General features: G+C 44.8%; 2 protein-coding genes across 2 annotated transcripts in view; one reads left to right on the plus strand and one right to left on the minus strand.

The window, feature by feature from the left end:
• The window catches only part of FAAH2 (fatty acid amide hydrolase 2), a 45,301-nt gene extending 38,121 nt beyond the window's left edge, over positions 1 to 7,180 (plus strand). Inside the window, 1 exon segment of the mRNA XM_073600644.1 lies at positions 1 to 7,180. This exon segment is cut by the window's left edge and continues 3 nt beyond it. Coding sequence (XP_073456745.1) covers positions 1 to 109 — 109 coding nt within the window. The 3' untranslated portion in view covers positions 110 to 7,180.
• Positions 7,181 to 9,203: 2,023 nt separating this feature from the next.
• The window catches only part of LOC141108736 (uncharacterized), a 29,197-nt gene continuing 16,852 nt past the window's right edge, over positions 9,204 to 21,548 (minus strand). Inside the window, exons 7-11 of the mRNA XM_073600638.1 lie at positions 19,784 to 19,833; positions 17,813 to 17,947; positions 16,880 to 16,991; positions 15,675 to 15,741; positions 9,204 to 9,390 (exon numbers count right to left, since the gene is read on the minus strand). Of these exons, the coding sequence (XP_073456739.1) occupies positions 9,299 to 9,390; positions 15,675 to 15,741; positions 16,880 to 16,991; positions 17,813 to 17,947; positions 19,784 to 19,833 (456 nt within the window). The 3' untranslated portion in view covers positions 9,204 to 9,298. The remainder of the gene's footprint in view (positions 9,391 to 15,674; positions 15,742 to 16,879; positions 16,992 to 17,812; positions 17,948 to 19,783; positions 19,834 to 21,548) is intronic.

A 21,548-nucleotide genomic window follows, 5' to 3' on the forward strand; every position in this document is an offset into this window, starting at 1 on the left:
GCTGGGCGTACAGATCGTCTCCTCCCAGTATAACGACCATCTAACGCTGGCCGTCGCCCAACACCTAGAAAAGGCTTTTGGAGGTTGGGCTCCGCCCAGAAACGTTTGACCATTCCGTCCTTTTAGAAAATCGATTTTTGCCGTTCGTTGCTGTCGGAATGTAAATCGGAGAGGAAAGTTGTAAACTTCTTTTACATGACTTAGCGATTTTCTAATTTAACGAATTTTCTAATTTTTGTGTCACAACACCAACATGTATTTCGGGTGCATCAAATAAAAAAAAAAGATGTACAGAGTCTTTTATCGGTGGGTTTTCTCTATGTAGAAGCGGTGGTCTCTCTGATTTAATCAGAGCTATAGTTATGCAATCTGCACAGAGGATGCTCCCTTTCTGATTGGAGCGCTTGAGCTCCGACGTGCCAGGGGTGTGGCAGACCTCTGCAGAGAGACCACTGCTTCCACATAAGGAGCAAAGGGTCATCTGCAATATGCTGGCCAGGGGACAGGCTTTTCTAAACTATAAGCCAGGAATATGCAATTAGCGGACCTCCAGCTGTTGCAAAACTACAAGTCCCATCATGCCTCTGGTTGTCGCTATGCCTCATGGGACTTGTAGTTCTGCAAAAGCTGGAGGTCCGCTAATTGCATATCCCTGCTATAAGCTATTGCAAAACTTTTTTTTTTTTTATGCCTCTTGAACCTTATTTAGGTGATGTAAACTGAAAGTTCAGCATTAGGGGCTTGTTTACACAGATGGCCAGGGGCCTATAAGAGCAGGCAGTAGTAAACCAGGGCATGCAGCCGCTCCGTTCTGTTGCATGTCTTTGCTTCGTGGCTGCTGCAAAAATGAAGTGCGTTGTTTTTTGTTAGGCAGGATATATACTGGAATTTTTCTTTAATTTTTTTTTTTTTTTTTTAATAGTAATGGCGGCAATCAGTGACTTATAGCTGGACTGAGATGTTGCGGCAGTCAATTGGACACTACCACTATTACAGTGATCAGTGCTTAAAAAAAAAAAAAAAAAAGCCACTGGCTGTGGAAGGGGGTCATATCTAGGGCAATCAAAGGGTTAAATGTGTTCCTAGCCAGTGTTTGTGTGTACTGTATGTGCTGCATTCACTAGGGGAAGTAATAGAATTTATCCCCTGCTTTGTGGGAAAAGAAACTTTACCACTTCCCCCGCCTGACAGGACAGGGCTCTGCCTTGTTTACATAGGCAGAGCCCCCGTCCTCTGTGAATTAATGACGATCGCCGGGTGCTGGCGGTAGTCCAGCGGCTGGCACCTGCTGATCGATATTTGCGGTGTCGAGTCACAGCACGGCCGGGTCGCTGGTAGCACGCACGCACCCTCTATGCAGAAGTGTCAGATCACGCACTAGGGACGTGATCTGGCGCAGCCGAGCCGCCTTATAGCGAGAGATTATACGGTCAGCAAGCTGTTAAATATTCTGACATTGTCACTTTGAAGCAGGGGCCTCAAACTGCCGGCCCTCCATCTGTTGCAAAGCTGCAAGACCCAAAGGTCTACAAGTCCCATGAGGCATTGCAAGGCTCACAGTTACAAGCATGACTCCCACAGGCAGAGGCATGATGAGAGTCATGCTTGTAACTGTCAGCCTTGCAGTGCCTCATGGGACTTGTAGTTTCGCAACAGCTGGAGGGCCGCCAGTTTGAGACCCCCGCTTTAAAGGATGAGTAAAGTGGAACCTCCGCTAATTTGCTTCCTCCCCCCACCACACTTGGCACCTTTTTTTTTTTTCAGGGGGGGAGGAAGGAACGGGGACCTGTCTCCACTTCTGCACGCTTCACACATGCACAGTAGGGAACCAGCCCTGAAGCCAAAAGGCTTCACTGCCAGTTTCCCTTAGTGGAGATGGCAGCAGCACCTGAAAATCGGCGGGGGGTGCCGACGTCCCGGGCTCCCTGGACAGGGGAGTGTCCATATATTAAAAAAAAGTCAGCAGCTATAGTATTTGTAGCTGCTGACTTTTACCATCCCCCCCCCCCCCCCCCCCCCCGCAGAACTCCTCTTTTTAAGACAAAGTGCACTTATCCTTTTTCTCCCCGACCATCCCTAACCTACCTTCCTCCTTCCACAGATGTTGATCTGACAGCGAGCAGTTCCACTGGTCGTTTACAGCCTGCGCATTACAGCTGCATAGACTTCTGTTGAACCCCTCTCTCAGGCTTTGGGACACGGCCCCAGAAAAGTCCATGGGGACTAAAAATGTGCGGGCCGGCCAAGGCAAATAATGGCCGAGTCCCAAAGCCTGGGAAGGTCCTATAGAAGCCTATGGAGCTATATAGTGTGCAGGCTCCGTGAGGACTTGCAGAGCTGGATGTAAACAAACCCTGGAGGCCCCCGGCTGTCAGATCAAGGATTGCATCTGGGGAGGGAGAGGATGGGTTGGGGTCCAAAACAGGTAAATGGACTTTGTTTTAAAGTGTACTTATCCTTTTTAAAGCAGGGGGTCCCAACCTCAATCACCCCCTTAGATCAGGCAGGAGGAGGCGGGACTTTGTATTACAGAGGCCGCCGAGTAAACAGGAGATTCTCCTGTATGTTACCTGTCGGTGCTCGTCTCGCCCCCTCCCTGGCCCCTTCCGAGGCTGCAGCTGGGCATGGATCAGGCTGCATTGATTGCAATGGTGAGGCTGCAGCTGGGCATGGATCAGGCTGCATTGATTGCAATGGTGAGGCTGCAGCTGGGCATGGATCAGGCTGCATTTATTGCAATGGTGAGGCTGCAGCTGGGCATGGTTGAGGCTGCATTTATTGCAATGGTGAGGCTGCAGCTGGGCATGGATCAGGCTGCATTTATTGCAATGGTGAGGCTGCAGCTGGGCATGGTTGAGGCTGCATTTATTGCAATGGTGAGGCTGCAGCTGGGCATGGATCAGGCTGCATTTATTGCAATGGTGAGGCTGCAGCTGGGCATGGTTGAGGCTGCATTGATGGCAATGGTTGAAGCTGCAGAATTCTTGTTGGGCAGTGTATTAGTGCTCGAACGAACACATTTAGACCGAATTTTAATATTTCAAAGAACGTCAGGCAAAACTATCAGCCCTCACGCATGTTCACTTCATCAAATCTGGCCCTCTTTGAAAAAAGTTTGGACACCCCCTGCCTTAGATAAAATAGTTTGTCCTAAAAACCAAGCAATTGACATTTATGCAAGGCACCTTTTTTGCATCCTGAATGAAATTCTAAAAACATGACCTGTTGGGGGTACTTGAGAAGCACATATTTAAAGTAAACCTGTCCCAAAAATAATTGTTTAAGGCGACTTACTTGCTAATGATTGTAATGCCGATCTCTCCTTTTGCTAATAAAACAGACCTGGATGTCTGCTGGGAAACACGGTTGCTGTTCTCCTGGCTCCTCGCTCACTGGTTCCTCTTGCTGACCTTTAGGCCCCTATAGCGCACACGGTAATGTCATCAATTTTTATGGCAGGAGGACCCAGCGAGCCCTGTGGGGGCCGGAGAGGAGGTTCAGATTCCAGGAAGGGCTTGGTTTCCTGGCAGACCATTCTTAACGCAAAGGAATCTCATGTCTGACAACACAGGCGAGTGTCTTTTTACATAGTAGGTGAGGTTGAAAAAAAAAAAAGACCCAAGTCCAACCTATGAAATTAAATTGTCTTTTTTTTTTTAACCTCCGAGTCCATTTAAGGTCTAGAGCAGGGATCTTTAAACTACGGCCCTCCATCTGTTGCGGAACTACACATCCCATGAGGCATTGTAAAACTGACATTCGCTGACATGACAAGGCATCATGGGAACTGTAGTTCCTGAACAACTGGAGGGCCATAGTTTGAAGACCTCTGGTCTAGAGACTCACCTGTGGTGGTGGGGGGTGTTGTGTTGCAGCCTGACACCCATGAGGAAGGGGGGGGGGTGAAATCTGGATCTTACCAATGCTATTAGATCCTGTCCCCGGCCAGCTCTTCTTCGTGACCACAGAGAGGGAAAGGAGTAGTGGTGCTAGGAGAAGGGGCGTGGGCGCCCTCTGGTGGTCTAGGAGTTGTATAAAAGCAGTGTAAACAGCAAGCTTCGTTGAAGATTTTAGATCCCCGGTCACACCGGTGCAAAACTATTAAAAATCGCATGACAAGTCGCACCCTATTGTCCACAATGGAAGCGGTCAAATCAGTGCTCCTGACTCCCACCGGAGTCGTGCCGATTTTGAAAGTAGCTCCAGCAGTACTTTTTGCAAGTGCAGGTGCGACTTGCATAGACATCTGTGCATGAAGTCGCACCAGCATGCAGATTTGAATTCGTGAAGTCGCATTTCAAAGTCAGATTCGGTGTGACCGAAGACTTAAAAGTACCCTTCAAATACAGCTTGTTGAATATAGAGCCTAATGGGAGAGCTGATTGCCACTACTTTAAGCAAGCTGCTAGCAAGCTTATCCTTTTGAGTGAGGGGAAAAAAAGTATGTGATCCCCCTGCTGATTTTGTACGTTTGCCCACTGATAAGGAAAGGATCAGTCTATAATTTTAATGGTAGGTTTATTTTAACAGTGAGAGACAGAATAACAACAAAGATGCATTTCAAAAAAGGTATAAATTGTTTGCATTTTAATAAGTGAAATAAGTATTTGATCCCCTGTCAAGATTTCTGGCTCCCAGGTGTCTTCTATACAGGTAACAAGCTGAGATTAGGAGCACTCTCAAAGGGAGTGCTCCTAATCTCAGCTTGTTACGTGTCTAAAAGACACCTGTCCACAGAAGCAATAAATCAGATTCCAATCTCTCCACCATGGCCAAGACCAAAGAGCTGTCCAAGGATGTCGGGGACAAGATTGTAGATCTACACAAGGAAGGAATGGGCTACAAGACCATCGCCAAGCAGCTTGGTGAGAGGGTGACAACAGTTGGTGCGATTATTCACAGATGGAAGAAACATAAAATAACTGTCAATCTCCCTCGGTCTGGGGCTCCATACAAGATCTCACCTCGTGGAGTTCTAATGATCATGAGAACGGTGAGGAATCTGCCCAGAACTACACGGGAGAATCTTGTCAATGATCTCAAGGCAGCTGGGACCATAGTCACCAAGAGAACAATTGGTAAAACACTACACCGCGAAGGACTGAAATCCTGCAGCGCCCGCAAGGTCTCCCTGCTCAAGAAATCACATGTACAGGACCTTCTGAAGTTTGCTAATGAACATCTGAATGATTCAGAGAAGAACTGGGTGAAAGTAATGTGGTCAGATGAGACCAAAATCGAGCTCTTTGGCATCAACTCGCTGTGTTTGGAGGAGGAGGAATGCTGTCTATGACCCCAAGAACACCATCCCCACCGTCAAACATGGAGGTGGAAACATTATGCTTTGGGGGTGTTTTTCTGCTAAGGGGACAGGACAACTTCACAGCAAAGGACGGGGCCATGTACCATCAAATCTTGGGTGAGAACCTCCTTCCCTCAGCCAGGGCATTGAAAATGGGTAATTGATGGGTTTTCCAGCATGACAATGACCCAAAACACACGGCCAAGGCAACAAAGGAGTGGCTCAAGAAGAAGTACATTAAGGTCCTGGAGTGGCCTAGCCAGTCTCCAGACCTTAATCCCATAGAAAATACGTGGAGGGAGCTGAAGGTTCGAGTTACCAAAACGTCAGCCTGGAAACCTTAATGACTTGGAGAGGATCTGCAAAGAGAGATTTGTGCAAACCTGTTGGCCAAGCACAAGAAACGTCTGACCTCTGCGATTGCCAACAAGGGTTTTTCCACCAAGTACTAAGTCATGTCTTTGCGAAGGGGTCAAATACCAATTTCACTCATTTAAAATACAAATCCATTTATAACTTTTTTTTTTAAATGCTTTTTTCTGGATATTTTTGTTATTCTGTCTCTCACAGTTAAAATAAATCGACCGTTAAAATTATAGACTGATCATTTCTTTGTCAGTGGGCAAACTTATAAAATCAGCATGGGGGTTAAATACTTTCCCCCCCCCCCCCTCACTGTACACTTTTTGAAGCCAGCTAGTAGCTTGCTTAAAGTGACAATCAGCACTCCCATTAGGATCATTGAATGGCACTTTAAAACTACAGGCAAGCCTATAATTAGGCTTACCTGTAGCTGCACTGGATATCTCCTAAAACCATCCCTGTATTTGCATGTGCCGACGTCATCGGCACATGCGCACTTAAGCCAACTGAAGCAATGGCACGTACGTGCCGTGGCTTCAGTTGTACTGTGCCGTTCCCGGCGGCTCCCGCGCGCATGCACGGGAGTGACCTCATCATGGCTCCGGCCAATCACAGCGCCGGAGCCGCGATACCCGGAAGTAACCCCCGGGAGAGATGTCGCCGGCCGGAGGGGGAGACGAGGACGGCTGCGGGGGGGGCTTCATTCTCGGGTAAGTAATTCATAATGAGCTAGTATGCTATGCATACTAGCTCATTATGCCTTTGTCTTGCAGGTTTTTTTTTTTTTTTTTTTTTTTTACCCGGGTTTACAACCACTTTAAGAGCTTCAAAACAAAGCTGACTGAAAGCTCTGTAATTGCTTTGTCAAAACTTTCTGATCACAAAGCTCTTATAGAAGCTGAAGCCCGTGTGAAACAATCCATACAGCTCCATGCCGAGACAAACCAGTTCTTTCCGCACTGGATAGTAGCCTTGTTTAGGGCTGCAGAGATGAGCTGACAGGTTCCCGACTCCTTTTCCTTAAAGCGGAAGTAAACCCATCCATAAAACAGTTACTTTTCTGGCATGTGCCGGAAATGTAACACTCCCATTGGTTGTGCTCTCAACCAAACTGTCAAACCATCCAATGGCTGGTGTCATAACTGATCACATGTGCAGCATTCATGGCAGTTGTTGATTAAACAGAGGCAAAGATGGCAGCTTCCTTGGCTAGAAACGATAGTAGGGTTTACTTACACTTTAAAAGCTGATGTATCATATAATTACTATACTGTTTGGAATTCACCGGTAATAGGTATATATATATATATATATATATATATAAAAAAAAAAAAAAAAACACACATTCCAGATATAAAGGACCACAGAGAGGAGGTAATCCCTCTCCATCCGACACCACAAAAGGAACAACCACTTTGAAACGTCATTTATTTCTTCCTGTCAATTTACAATTGATGTTAAATGCATATGAATTTGATAAAGCACCATGTATAATAAATAATTGCCCTTTTTTAAGTTAATGTCCTCATTTTCTTTTTTTTTTTCAATCCTTTATTTCTTAGTGCTGCTGATCTCCTGCAGCCTCTTCCTATCTACATGCACTCCAGCAATGGCTGCATGGCATTTCTCAAGGTGGGTTTGCCAATGGTGACAACAGTGGACCATGTGTGTTGCAACAGCCACTTGTAGTCTCTATTGGAAGCTTGTGTGAGAACGCAGAACAAATTGGGGGAGGGGGGCAGGGACAGAGTTGTCACCCCAGGAAAGTGTCCGAACAAGGACCTTCATGGCAGGGTCAACAGGCTTTACTTTAACCATAGGTGCTCAACCTGTAGCCCTCCAGCTGTGGAACTACAAGTCCCATGAGGAACTGCAAGGCTCCGACAGGTACAAGCATGACACACCAAGGCAGAGGCATGATGGGACTTGTAGTTTTGCAACAGTTGGAGGGCCCGCAGGTTGAGCACACCCCCCTTCCTGCTGCTGCCTCCCGACCCTTTAAGTGGATCTAAAATTCAGGGGTCTCAAACTGGCGGCCCTCCAGCTGTTGCGAAACTACAAGTCCCATCATGTCTCTGCCTGTGGGAGTCATGCTTGTAACTGTCAGCCTTGCAATGCCTCATGGGACTTGTAGTTTAACAGCTGGAGGGCAGCCAGTTTGAGCTCCATGATCTAAATCAGGGATCCTCAAACTACGGCCCTCCAGCTGTTGCAGAACTACACATCCCATGAGGCATTGTAAAACTGACATTCACAGACATGACTAGGCATGATGGGAATTGTAGTTCCTGAACACCTGGAGGGCAACAGTTTGAAGACCCCCTGATCTAAATAGTGGAGGTGGGCATTCTCATCATGTGACTGCTGTTGTGATTTGTCAGTCACTTGATTGGAAAGCAACCAATCACAAGTATGCATTGGACACACCTTGAAGTAAAAAGGGCCAATCACAGTGGCCCTTTACCATGTGATCAGCTGTGTCCAATCACAACTTGCCGGTTATTGGCATTCCTGTTTCCTCACGTGCTGTCACAGTGTGAGGAAAGCAGAGCGGGTAACCGCCAAGTGTGCCTGGGGACATTTCACACCGATCAGTGCCCATCAGTGAAGAAAAATTACTTATTTGCAAAATTTTATAACAGAAACTAAGAAAAACGTTTTATTTTTCCCCCAAAAAAATTCAGTTTTTTTTTTTTTTTTTAGCAAATAAAAAAAAAAAGTAGAGATTAAATGCCACCAAAAAAAAAAGCGCCATTTGTGTGAAAAAAATGTCATAAGGGTACACAGTGGGGGGTTATTTACTAAATAACAAATCCACAAGTGTAAAGTGCGCTTGAAATTGCACTGAAAGCGCACTTGGAAGTGCAGTCGCTGTAGATTCGAGAGGGACGTGCAAGGAAAATAAAAAACAGCATTTTAGCTTGCACATGATTGGATAATAAAATCAGCAGAGCTTCCCCTCATTTCAGATCTTCCCCTCAGATTTACAGCGACTGCACTTCCAAGTGCACTTTGCACTGATTTGCCTTTTCGTAAATAACCCCCAGTGTTGCACACGACAGCGCAATTGTCATTTAAAGTGTAACAGCTGAAAATTGGCCTGGAAGTGGGGTGAAAGTGGCCAGTATTGAAGCGGTTAAAGCCCACCTGCCAAGAAGCCTCATATGTGCCAGGTTGGGGGGGAGGGGGAGGGGGAGTGGTTAATGAAAACTGCAGACTTAGATTTTCCCCTCACTTCCTGTCCTACTGCCAAAGTTTCACCAGACAGGAAATTAGAGAAAATCTCCAAGAGGGACATGGAGATAAAAATCTAGCGGGTTCTCGCCTTACCCTATTCTACGAAAGAAAACACTTTTAAAAAAGTGTCTGTGTTGCTGTTGGAGAGTCGTCTCCCCCCCCCCCCCCTCATTTCCTGTCTGGTAAAAATGTCAGCAGGACAGGAAGTGAAGATAAATTTCTCCAGATATCAATAAAAACCCCACAGGGATTCCATTCCGCTCATCCCTCGATGAATAGTAAAATAATTCAGCCATTGGGATGAAGAACAAATCCTTTATTAACAAAATGAAAAAAAAATAACAAAAATTGAACTCAATAATTATATATTTTAGAACAGCCTTACATTTATTACGCTTAATCAAATGTAATAGGAAATCCTCTCTCTTGTTCCTTCCTCCGATTCTCACATTCCTTCGTCACCTGTTCCACTTTCCTCTGGAGAAGAGCTGGAAAACACAAGAGATGGAAAACAAATCAATGTAAGCAGCAAGATATGATTGGTAACACCCTAGGGCAGGGGGTAGGCAACCTCGGCCCTCCAGCTGTTTTGAAACTACAAGTCCCACGAGACATTGCAAGACCCTTACCATCACAGCCATGACTCCTAGAGACAGAGGCATGATGGGATTTGTAGTTTCACCACAGCCAAGGTTGCCTACTCCTGCCCCAGGGTGACTATCCTCAGGGATGACTATGAGGACCGCCATCGGGAATGTTAAGCTGAATGGCTCTCCTCATTGATAGCACACATTAACAGATTGCAGTGGTCATGTGGAAGATGAGCCATCAAATACAGAGCAGCAGCAGGCTGCCAAGTGCTGTAAATATTTGTATTTCAGCACCGGACAATGGGGTTGATTTACTAAAACTGGAGTGCAAAATCTGGTGCAGCTGTGCATGGTAGCTAATCGGCTTCTAACTTCAGCTTGTTCAATTAAGCTTTGACAAAAAAAAAAAAAGAAGGAAGCGGATTGTTTTCTATGCAGAGCTGCACCAGATTTTTGTACTCCCCAGTTTTAGAAAATCAACCCGAGTGTCTGTGCAGGAAACTCCAAAGTACGACCCTCCAGCTGTTGCAGAACTACATGTCCCATGAGGCGTTGTAAAATCCGACACTCACAGACATGACTAGGCATGATGGGATCTGTAGTTCCTATACAATTGGGAGGGCCATAGTCTGGAGACCCCTGAATCTCCAGCCCAACAGGGGTCATCTAGTTCTGGCATGACAGAGGAGGAAGGAAGCAGCATGGGTGTGCATGTTTTAGGTAAGTTACCACTGAACACCAATGCCGGGGGGGGGGGGGGGGGGTTGTATTGTACGTAATGACACCAATGGAGGGGAGGAAGGTTTCTTTTTTAATGTACCCTGGGGGATGGGGGTATATTGCTGCCCCTGATGAAAAGGGGATTACCATTGAGGCCTCTGCTTTAATAACCCCCTTCCAGGGGGTGGGAAGGATCAGCAATCATGTGACCACTGTGATTGGCTGTTACAGTGGTCACATGATTGGACTCTGATCTTAGGAGCCATTTTCGGCAGCTGATATTTTGAATCAAAGAGTAAATGTAACCCTCCTTCATTTGGTTGTAGATGTGGCCCCTCTTACGTTGAGCCGCACTGATCTAGAGAATAGAATTTGAATTATGGGTAAATCCATTCTGTGTTTACCTCTTATGGCACCATCCCTTATTTACAAGAGAATATGGTAACCTTTCTTCAAAACCATGATCTAGTACAGGGATGAGCCATTTTCGGCAGCTGATATTTTGAATTAAAGAGTAAATGTAACCCTCCTTCATTTGCATGCAATTAGCGGACCTCCAGCTGTTGCAAAACTATAAGTCCCATCATGCCTCTGCCTGTCATGGTTATAGCTGTCAGTCTTGCTGTGCCTCATGGGACTTGTAGTTCTGCAACAGCTGGAGGTCCGCTAATTGCATATCCCTGATTCTAGAGCAGGGGTCTTCAAACTACGGCCCTCCAGTTGTTCAGGAACTACAATTCCCATCATGCCTAGTCATGTCTGTGAATGTCAGAATTTTACAATGCCTCATGGGATGTGTAGTTCCGCAACAGCTGGAGGGCTGTAGTTTGAGGATCCCTGTTCTAGAGAATTTGAATAGAATTTAAATCCATTCTGTGTTTACCTCTTATGGCACCATCCCTTATTTACAAGGGAATATGGTAACCTTTCCTTGAAACCACATAACCTAGGGGTGGAGGGTGAATTGGGTCTTTAAAATGTAAGTTCTAAAGGCAGAAGGTTTTTTTTTTTTTTTTTTTTTTTTTTAAACTCGAGACCTGATCTCGATCCAACAATATGCATGAGAGCAGAGGCTCGGTCTGCTCTCTCTCTCTCCTCATTGGCTCAGAGACAGCAGTACGAGCCATTTACTCCTGCTACTGTCAATCGCAGCCAGGTGGCGGTGGGAGCCCTATCTGTCAATAGAGGTCATAAACGAGCCCACATAGAGCAGACCCAATCCTCCTCTTCTTGGGTTCCCTGCTGGTGCTCCTGGATCCTCCCCCTTGCTGAGTGCCCCCATAGCAAGCAGCTTCCCTTCGGCAGGAAGGGGGTGGGGAGCAGCCAGGAGCACTGGCGGGGGAACTGGAGAGGATGAGGATCAGAGCTGCTTTGTACATCACCAATACACAGGGCAGGTATGCCACGTTTGTTATTTTAAAGAAGAAAAAAAAAAAAATAGAATCACTTTAAGCCCTCGTTCATACCAGTTCCAAATCTCATGACAAGTCGCACCCCATTGCTGGCAATTGAACCGTTCAAACTGCCGCGACTTTGAAAAAGGCTCCTGTACCTTTTCAGATTTCATTGCGACTCGCATAGACTTCTGATAAAGTCGCAAGCCACAATAAAATCGGAAGTGCAAATCGCACTAATATGCAGCTTAAGTAGTGCGATTTCAAAGCCGCACCAGTGTGAACCAGGGCCAAGGAGGACATATAATAATTAACTGATAAAACATTAACACGTTTATTACACCATTAAAATTGCAGAAGGAAACAGCAGTTGCCAGATCAAGTTTAGTGCGGCAGGTGTGATTTTGTGGATCAGGAAGCAGCCTGTCCATTACAAGGCCCCTCAGGCAGAGCAGACAGTCCCTGACAAAACTAAGCCGTAGAAGTTGGAGATACTTGTGCAGTATGGACCACAATGGCAATCCTCTGCAGCAAGCCTTGAAAACCTCTGTGAGCCTAAAAGATCAAGATGTGCAGAAATAGGCATCCATTGAAGCCAGAAAGTCCCCCTACTTAACCACTTCAATACCGGGCACTTAGACACCTTCCCGCCCAGGCCAATTTTTACCTTTCAGTGCTGTCGCAATTTGAATGACAATTGTGCGGTCATGCTACATTGTACCCAAACAAATTTTTTATCATTTTGTTCCCACAAATAGAGCTTTCTTTTGGTGGTATTTGATCACCTCTGCAGTTTTTATTTTTTGTGCAACAAATAAAAAAAGACCGAAAATTTCGAAAAAAAACAAGTTTTTCTTTGTTTCTGTTAAAATTTTTTGTAAATAAGTACGTTTTCTTCTTCAATGACGGGCACTGATATGGCTGCACTGATGGGCACTGATGGGCACCGATGAGGTGGCACTAATGGGCACTGATGGGCACTGATAGGTGGCACTGGTATGCGGCACTGATGGGCACTCATAGGTGGCACTGATGGGCACTCATAGGCGGCACTGATGGCCACTTGTAGGTGGCATTGATTGGTACATATGGGTGGCACTGATAGGTGGGCACAGATGAGCACTGACAGGTGGCACCGATGGGCACTGACAGGTGGCACCGATGGGCACTGACAGGTGGCACTGATAAAACATTGCTGGGCAGATCTGGGCATTGCTGGGCAGATCAGTGACATAATGGTGCCAATCAGCGCCCATTTGTGGGCACTGATTGGCACAGATTGGGCACATGTGGATGGCCATGGGGTACATACCTGGCCATCCAGGTTGCCCCTTCCCTGGTGGTCCTAGTGGCGATCCCTGGTGGTCTAGTGTGGTGATCTGAGGGGGGGGCTGCGCTGATAAACAATCAGCGCAGACCCCCCCTGCCAGGAGAGCCGCCGATCGGCTCTCCTCTACTCGCGTCTGTCAGAAGCGAGTGAGGAAGTGCCGATCAATGGCTCTTCCCATTGACAGCGTGATCAGCCGTGATTGGACACGGCTGATCACGTGGTAAAGAGCCTCCGCCGGAGGCTCTTTACCAAGATCGGTGGAGCGGTGTGTCAGGCTGACACACCGCTCCACCGATCGCCGCGATGCGCGCCCCCGGGGGCGCGCTGCGGCATGTTATCCTGCTGGACGTCATATGACGTCCAGTCAGGATAACAGAACCACTTCCCGGACTTCAATCCGCTATAGGGTGGGCGGGAAGTGGTTAAAGTGGATCTTCCCACTCAATCCCCCCCCACTTACCTGATTGCAGGTCCTGCACACGAATGTCCCGTACACACGGTCAGACATTGATCGGACATTCCGACAACAAAATCCATGGATTTTTTCCGACGGATGTTGGTTCAAACTTGTCTTGCATACACACGGTCACACAAAGTTGTCGGAAAATCCGATCATTCTGAACGCGGTGACGTAAAACACGTACGTCGGGACTATAAACGGGGCAGTAGCCAATAGCTTTCGTCTCTTAATTTATTCTGAGCATGCGTGACACTTTGTGCGTCGGATTTGTGTACACACGGTTGGAATTTCCGACAACAAGGTCCCATCACACATTTTCCGTCCGAAAGTCCGACCGTGTGTACGGGGCATTAAAGCGGAGTTCCACCCAGAAATGGAACTTCCGCGGATCCCCCCCCGCCACATTTGGCACCTTTCAGGGGGGGAGCGGATACCTGTCAAAACCAGGTATCTGCCTAGGTGAATGGCATGCGGGACGCGGGCCAGAGCTTTATTATTTAAATAATACATAAAAAGGAAAAAAGCAAAAAATGCCCAAAAGCAGAGGGGTGGATGGAAGGCAATATGTCACAGAGGGTCAAGAACCACTTTAATCATCAATGAGGTGGACTCCATGTATTTTTGCACCTCCAGGAATCTGTAGACCCAGGTCCAAAATAGACTGAATGTATCCATTGGTCTTTGGAACAGTTTGAATACAGGCTGAGAAACATCTCCCATTTCAATACGGGCTTCATTACACCCTAACCTCTCCAGGGCCACAAAGAACTCGCTGTTCTTTCAAAATTCAGAGAGACATTTGAGCACAAAGTGTGGAGGGGGAAAGCTCTGAAATTCCAGCTTTTAACCTCTTGACACCAACTGTGGGACCTATTCGTGTCCTGTGTCCAAACATCCATGAAGGCTGATAAAATTCCCCTCACCTGCAAGAGTTGGGGTGCTCCTTCACCGTGAATATGACTGGTCTCTGGACTTGGAGGTCTTTGGAGTCCAGTTTTCCTAGTGGAACTAGGTGGTAGGCTTAGGCTTGAAGCTAACTACTACTTCTCAGCGGGAGAAGCAGGCCCCGGTGTTTAACCTGTCAGTCTCGTCTTCTTCAGAGGTAGCAGCGTGTTACCGTTACCTTCAAGATGAAAGCATCCAAGGATGACCTAATCAATGCTCGCCCTCAAAAGGGCAACAACTTGATTTGCTTCTTACAAAGAAGCTCAGCAGACTAACATTTTATCTACAGGAATCTCCTCCTATGGAGGGACAAAATGCCCAGTCTAGAGGGTCGCCTAATCTTGCAAGGCATCCATGAAGAAGCTCAAGACTCTCAGGAATTCCTTCAGGGTCCATAACACAGAAGCACTCACCATTCAAGGCCCGCAGGGCTCATTACAAGCCCAATCTTCACCCATCACAGCAGGCCCTTCATGGATCCTGAAGGGAATCACTTCCCTGAACCTGTACAGCACAATACCATATACCGAACAGCTCTACCTGTAGTATTCAGTGCCAACTTGGCAAAATTACCTACTCTCCTTCTTAAATTATTTGCTCTAACGAGCAGGGCTCTCTGATTCCTACTATATTAAACTGTTTTGTAATTGTACTGTTTGCCCTCATGTTAAAAAAGTGCTGTGTAAACTGTCGGCGCTGTATAATAATAATTACAGGCCACCCCCTTTCTTCCACAAGAGAGTCTAGGTAGGGTCCTTCTAGGCCAGGGGTCTCAAACTGGCGTCCCTCCAGCTGTTGTGAAACTACAAGTCCCATCATGTCTCTGCCTGTGGGAGTCATGCTTGGAACTGTCACCCTTGCAATGCCTCATGGGACTTGTAGTTTCGCAACAGCTGGAGGGCCGCCAGTTTGAGACCCCTGATCTAGGCCATTGGCCACCAATCCAGATAAAGCCCTTCTTGCCCCACACCCAACAAGGGGGGTACTGAACAGGCACGAAAAAAAAAAATCCATAGGCAACTGCCCACAGAGGCTGGCGCCCCCACCCCCCTCGAATTATCGAGCACCAGCCGCCACTGGGTAGAGTTTTTTTTTTTTTTGCCAGTGTCCACATTTACCTGGAAAGGTGAAGGTAATCCAATCATTATGGATATCATGAAATCTTGTGATGTGTGATTAAGAAATACAAAATATAGCCATCGCACCCCTCCCCTGATGGAAGCTCAATTTCCCAAGACAACGATACAACACATATTAGGACCAACATCAACCTAAGGAAAAAAAAAAAAAAAAAGAGTGCTATAAGCAGCTACAAATAAAAAGTGACACTCACCAGAATTCTGATCAACCCACTGCAAGGAGTCCATGTGAGCATTGAGGATTTTACAGATCTGTTGAAGCTGTAATATAAAAACACAGTATATTATTTAAAGTTCATTCAAAACTCTAATTTTCAATAAATATCATAAAAGTTGTATTTTTTATCTTGGGTTTGTTCTTTTTTCCAGCCTACAAACGCCATACAAAAATTACCAAGACATTAGCCTTGCCCTATAATCTATATAAGATTATAATCTCTATAAGCGAGATCATAAAAAAAAATAAATAAATAAAAAAAATAAAAAGTTTCAAACCCATTATTTTTAAAGAAGTATAAGTATGTGTGCTGTGTATGACATAGCCAGGTTACCCTGTACTAGATACCATCATGCCTTGAACTTTCGCACTGTGGCACAGGCATTACATGTAGGTACAATTCCAAAAACAAAGTTTTACTACCACATTAACCACTTCAGCCCCAGATAGTTTTACCCCCCTTAATGACCAGGCCCTTTTTTTTTGCGATACGGCACTGCGTTACTTTGACAATTGCGCGAACCCAAATAAAATTGATGTCCTCTTTTACCCCCACAAATAGAGCTTTCTTTTAAACAAAAAAGAAACAAAAAAAAAAGACAATTTTGAGAAAGAAAAAAAATTTATATATACACATACATATATATATATATATATATATATATTTATATATACATATACATATATATATATATATATATATATATATATATATATATATATATATATATATATATATATATATATATATATATATATATATATATATATATATATATATATATACATATACACACACACAAATTTTTTTAAACTTTCTGCTATAAAACCGTATCAACGTAAGAAAAAAAAAAAATTGAATTTCTTCATCAGTTTAGGCTAATATGTATTCTGCTTCATGTTTTTGATAAAAAAAAAATAAGTGAATATTGATTGGTTTGCGCAAAAGTTATCGCGTCTATAAACTTTTTTTTTTTTTTTTTTTTAACTAGTAATGGCGGCGATTTTTTGCCTGAACACAGATATCATGTACGTCTGACTTTTTACAAAGAAGAGTAGTTGCCCGGCCAATCTCAGGTCTTCATATTCTCTCACTATGGGATTTCCTATAATTAAAACATTGTTTCGTTCTGCAGAAATTAAATCGGGAAAAAAAAATAAATAAAAGCGAAGGACTCTAACCGGGTTACTGGAGTCTCCGGGTCCAGCGGATGTGTTCAGATGTTCGATGACATCCTTCAAATCCTGCGACATTCGCTTCAGTTGGGCATCAATGTTTTCTGCCAGTTTGTAACTGTTGGAGAAAAAAAAAAAAAAGATCACTTGAAATTCTACAGAATGCAATGCGAATTAAAAGACATATCCTAGTGTGCAGGGAACTTTAGTACAATATGGTTATATGAATAAAGGAAGGCAGGCGACTGGCATTTTTAGTAGATCAGCAATGGCCGGCCCTGTGTTTATGGCTCAACAAGTTCACTTTAAGAGCCCTTTCACACTGAGCCACCCATAGCGTTGGCGGTAAAACGCTGCTATTTTTAGCGGTAATTTACCGTCGGATTAGCACCGCATTTCGGCTGCTAGCGGGGCGCTTTTACCCCCCCCCCCCGCGCTAGCAGCCGAGAAAGGGTTAAAACCGCCCGCAATAGCGGCGTTTTGCCAGCGGTATCCCAGCACTGCCCCATTGATTTCAATGGGGAGCAGCAGTGGAGGAGCGGTAAACACACCGCTCCAAAGAAGCTGCTGACAGGACTTTTCCTGACGTCCTGCCAGCGCAGCGCTCCGGTGTGAAAGCCCTCGGGCTTTCACACTGGAGACAATGCTGCAGCTGTTTGAGGGCGGATTGCAGGCGACATTTTTAACGCTATAGCGCCTGCAAAATGCCCTCGGTGTAAAGGGGTCTAAAAGTAGTGTTTGCAAACAAAAATTGCACCAGTCAACTTTAGCGCTATGCCCCACCCACTATCCATTCTGTGTCAATGAGTTGAAGTATATACAAGACGGTGAACCACACAAAAAAAAAAAAAAAAAGGGGGGGGATTATTTACTATTACAGACCAAAGCCATATGCATGACTGCTGGACATGAAATAAACTTTTTCTCCCCCAATCTTACGTCTTTTCTCTTTCTTCATCTGCATGCTGGAGGTAGATGGTTCCATTTTGCTCTCTGACCGAGTCCTCTAGAGGGCTCAGGATATCTTCTAGTTCTTTCTGCTGGGAGAGGATGAAATCTAATCCTTGGTCCAATCTAAAAAAAAAAAAAAAAAAAACATTAAAGCTAAACCAGGAAGCCCATGAAGACAAACTGTAGAGCTGCACAATTAATCGTTAAAAAAATCGTGATCTCGATTCACCCCCTCTGAGATCTCTCCTGCAAAGTTTGACGATTCATATAAACAAGTGGAGAGACTATGTGCTCACTCAGCTGTCAAAAGAAAGCATCCGGGCATTCTGCCCAGTCTTTAACTTGATACATTTTAACTAAGCTTCCTTCTTAGATCAAAGGGAGAAAACTTCTGTGTAAATAAATAATCCAGGCAGTCTGCCAAGTTTTCAACAACCTGTAAATGCAGGAAGTTTAACCACTTAAAAGTCTAAATCTTTTTCTGACACTTCTTTCTTAAAGAGGAGTTCCACCCAAGGCCCAGTAAAAAAAAAAAAAAATTAAAAGTCAGCAACTACAAATACTGCAGCTGCTGACTTTTAATTGGACACTTACCTGTCACAGGGTCCAGCGATGCGGGGGATCGAAGCCCCGCGCGTCTCCCCCTCCGTTCAGCGGCGCCGGCATTGCAACTGTGGGCGCCGGGCTGTGGCTTCACAGCCTGGCACCCACTGCGCATGCGCGAGCGGCGCCGCGCGCCGTGATTGGCCGCTCAGTCACCTGGGACCTGTAATGGGTCCCAGATGATTGACAGGAGGGAGGGAGCAGAGCTGAGCCCTTCCTGCGCCAAGGGGGAAGTGATGTCATCAGCCCAGGCACTGAAAGAGGCAGACTACGAGGGAACCCCTAGCAACAGGCATTTAGAGGTAAGTAAAAAAAAAAAAAAATATCCAAATTTTTTTTGTATTTTTACTTGGAACCCCCAAACATTATAGTATATATATTTTAGGAGAGACCCTAGGGAATAAAATGGCAATTGCTGCAATATTTTATGTCACACTGTGTTTGCCCAGCAGTCTTTCAAATGCAATTTTTGGGGAAAAAATACACTTCAATGAATAAAAAAAAAAAAAAAAAAACAACGAAATAGTAAAAGTTAGCCAAATTTTTTTTTGTTTTAATGTGAAAGACGCCACGAGAATCGTGATCTATCTTCTAAGCAAAAAAAATTGTGATTCTCATTTTAGCCAGAATCATGCAGCTCTAACAAACTGAACACTATTCTGATCTATTATGTGTGCGCTACTTAATGTTTGTACCCATATGTGGAATCTCCATACCACACATAGGGGTATCTCCGGCAAGAAATATACAGCTAAAACTTAGAAAGCCAAGTTAACCTTTCCTGAAAAAAATAACAAATGCACATATTTTTGCAGAAAAAAAAAAAGTGCATTTATAATTTATTCCTGCAGGAGCCTGCAAAGCATTGCACCCGTGACCATTGGATCAGCGGTTAAATCCCAGGCTTCTGCAGACAAGCCCTGCAGCTTTCTGCCTGTACCTACATACGGGCTCTGTCTGTTGAAATCTGCAGGGCTTGTGGATGAACTATGAGAACGCTCAACAACGCCCTCGCTGTTCATTCAGACCTACCCAGCCGTCAGCCGCGGTGGATGACAGTACTTGTAGTTCCGTTCATTCATTCACAGGAGACTGTGAATGGATGGCGCGGCCATGTGGGCGGAGCCCTGTATGGCTGCGCACTTTCCAAAAAGCGACAGCAGGTGCGGGGAGAAGATTCCCCGCCTGCTGTCAGGACTGAAAGGGGGAACGGGAACATGTTGCATGTTTCACCCTAAATACAGGTGGAACAAAAGGAACATGGTTCCAAAAAGGTGACCTTATCCTTTAACATTTACTGCCAAATGAAGGCCCACAACACATGGTACACGTGATTAACAAAAACAGTTTAATTACCTTTTTTGATCCAATTTTACCTTCTCCATCTCTCGATGTAAAGAGGTGATCTGAAAAATTTAAAATATATATATAGATTAAACATACAGTCCTTTAGAGCAGCCAACTACTGTATATTTAAAAGTTACATGTGTAACTCCAAAATATTAAAGGCCACAAACAAACATTCGTTAGTCTTCATGTACACTGCTGCTGGTAAACGGACGTTTAGGATGAGTTGGATGTTTTTTTTTTTTTTCTCAGCTGCCCCTGAACTCTCCTCTATGTTCTCTTATCAGTACGTGTACATGGGGACCTTTATACTCCTTTCTAGGCAGTTGAATTTAGAAGGATTTTTTTGGAACGCAAAAAAAGGCATTCAGGACGGACGTTCAGAGGCATTTGAAAACGCCAAATGCCTGTAACAGCGGGTAAACACTGCTAAACGCGTTTCGTTTATAGACATTTTTCATTTTAAAACAAAAAATTTAATTTTTTTTTTTTTTTTTTAACCACTTCAGCCCCGGAAGAATTTACCCCCTTCCTGACCAGAGCACTTTTTTGCGATAAGGCACTGTGTCGCTTTAACCGACGCGGTCGTGCGACGTTGCACCCAAACAAAATTTATGTCCTTTTTTTCCCCCCACAAATAGAGCTTTCTTTTGGTGGTATTTGATCACCTCTGCAGTTTTTTATTTTTTACGCTATAAACAAAAAAAAAAAAAAAAAAAAAAGCGCTAATTTGGAAAAAAAAAAAAGAAATATTTTTTACTTTTTGCTATAATAAATATCCCACAAAAAAATTATAAACAAAATTTCTCTCTCAGTTTAGGCCGATATGTATTCTTCTACATATTTTTGGTAACAGAAAAGAAAAAAAAAAAAAAAAAAACACAATAAGCATATATTGATTGGTTTGCGCAAAATTTATAGAGTCTACAAAATAGGGGATAGATTTATGGCATTTTTATTATTTTTTATTAGTAATGGCGGCAATCTGCGATTTTTCGTGACTGCGACATTGCGGCAGGCACATCGGACACTTTTGACACTATTTTGGGACCATTGTCATTTATACAGCGATCAGTGCTATAAAAATGCTCTGATTACTGTGTAAATGACACTGGCAGGGAAGGAGTTAAACACTAGGAGGGCAATCAGGGGGTTAAGTGTGTCCTAGGGAGTGATTCTAACTGTAGGGGGGGTGGGCTCACTACAACATGACAGAGATCACTGCTCCCGTTGACAGGGAGCAGTAGCTCCCTGTCATGTTGCTAGGCAGAACAGGGAAATGCCTTGTTTACATAGGCATCTCCCCGTTCTGTTGCTCTGTGTTACGATCGCGGGCCCCCAGCAAACATAGAGTCCGCGGGGCACGCTCACAGAGTACAAGGCGGGCGCGCGCCCACTAAGCCGTGTCTTAAAAGGGATGTGCAGGTATGCCCATATGTGCAGCCATGACAGTTAAAAAACGCTTCTAGACGCAAACCTGGCTAAACGCGGCATGTAAACGCGGCTAAACAGGTGTTTTTTTACATTGGTTTCTAGCTGTCAAGTTAAATCTTTTAGGAGAGGTTAAACAACGTCCTTTATACATGAAGCCTTAAACACCATTGGATCGCTTTGGAACCACTTTATTGTGTCACAACCATACTGTTTGCTTGTGACACTATAAAGTTAGTGCTAAAGCAATCTTTTGGTGTGTGTGGAGGACATCCTTGGCCCGTAGAACATTGTTATCTGCCATTTTCCAAGACCCAGGGACTTAGTAAAAGTAAAAAAAAAA

Source organism: Aquarana catesbeiana, linkage group LG09 (assembly GCF_042186555.1).
Source record: "Aquarana catesbeiana isolate 2022-GZ linkage group LG09, ASM4218655v1, whole genome shotgun sequence".
In the NCBI taxonomy this organism is placed as follows: domain Eukaryota; kingdom Metazoa; phylum Chordata; class Amphibia; order Anura; family Ranidae; genus Aquarana; species Aquarana catesbeiana.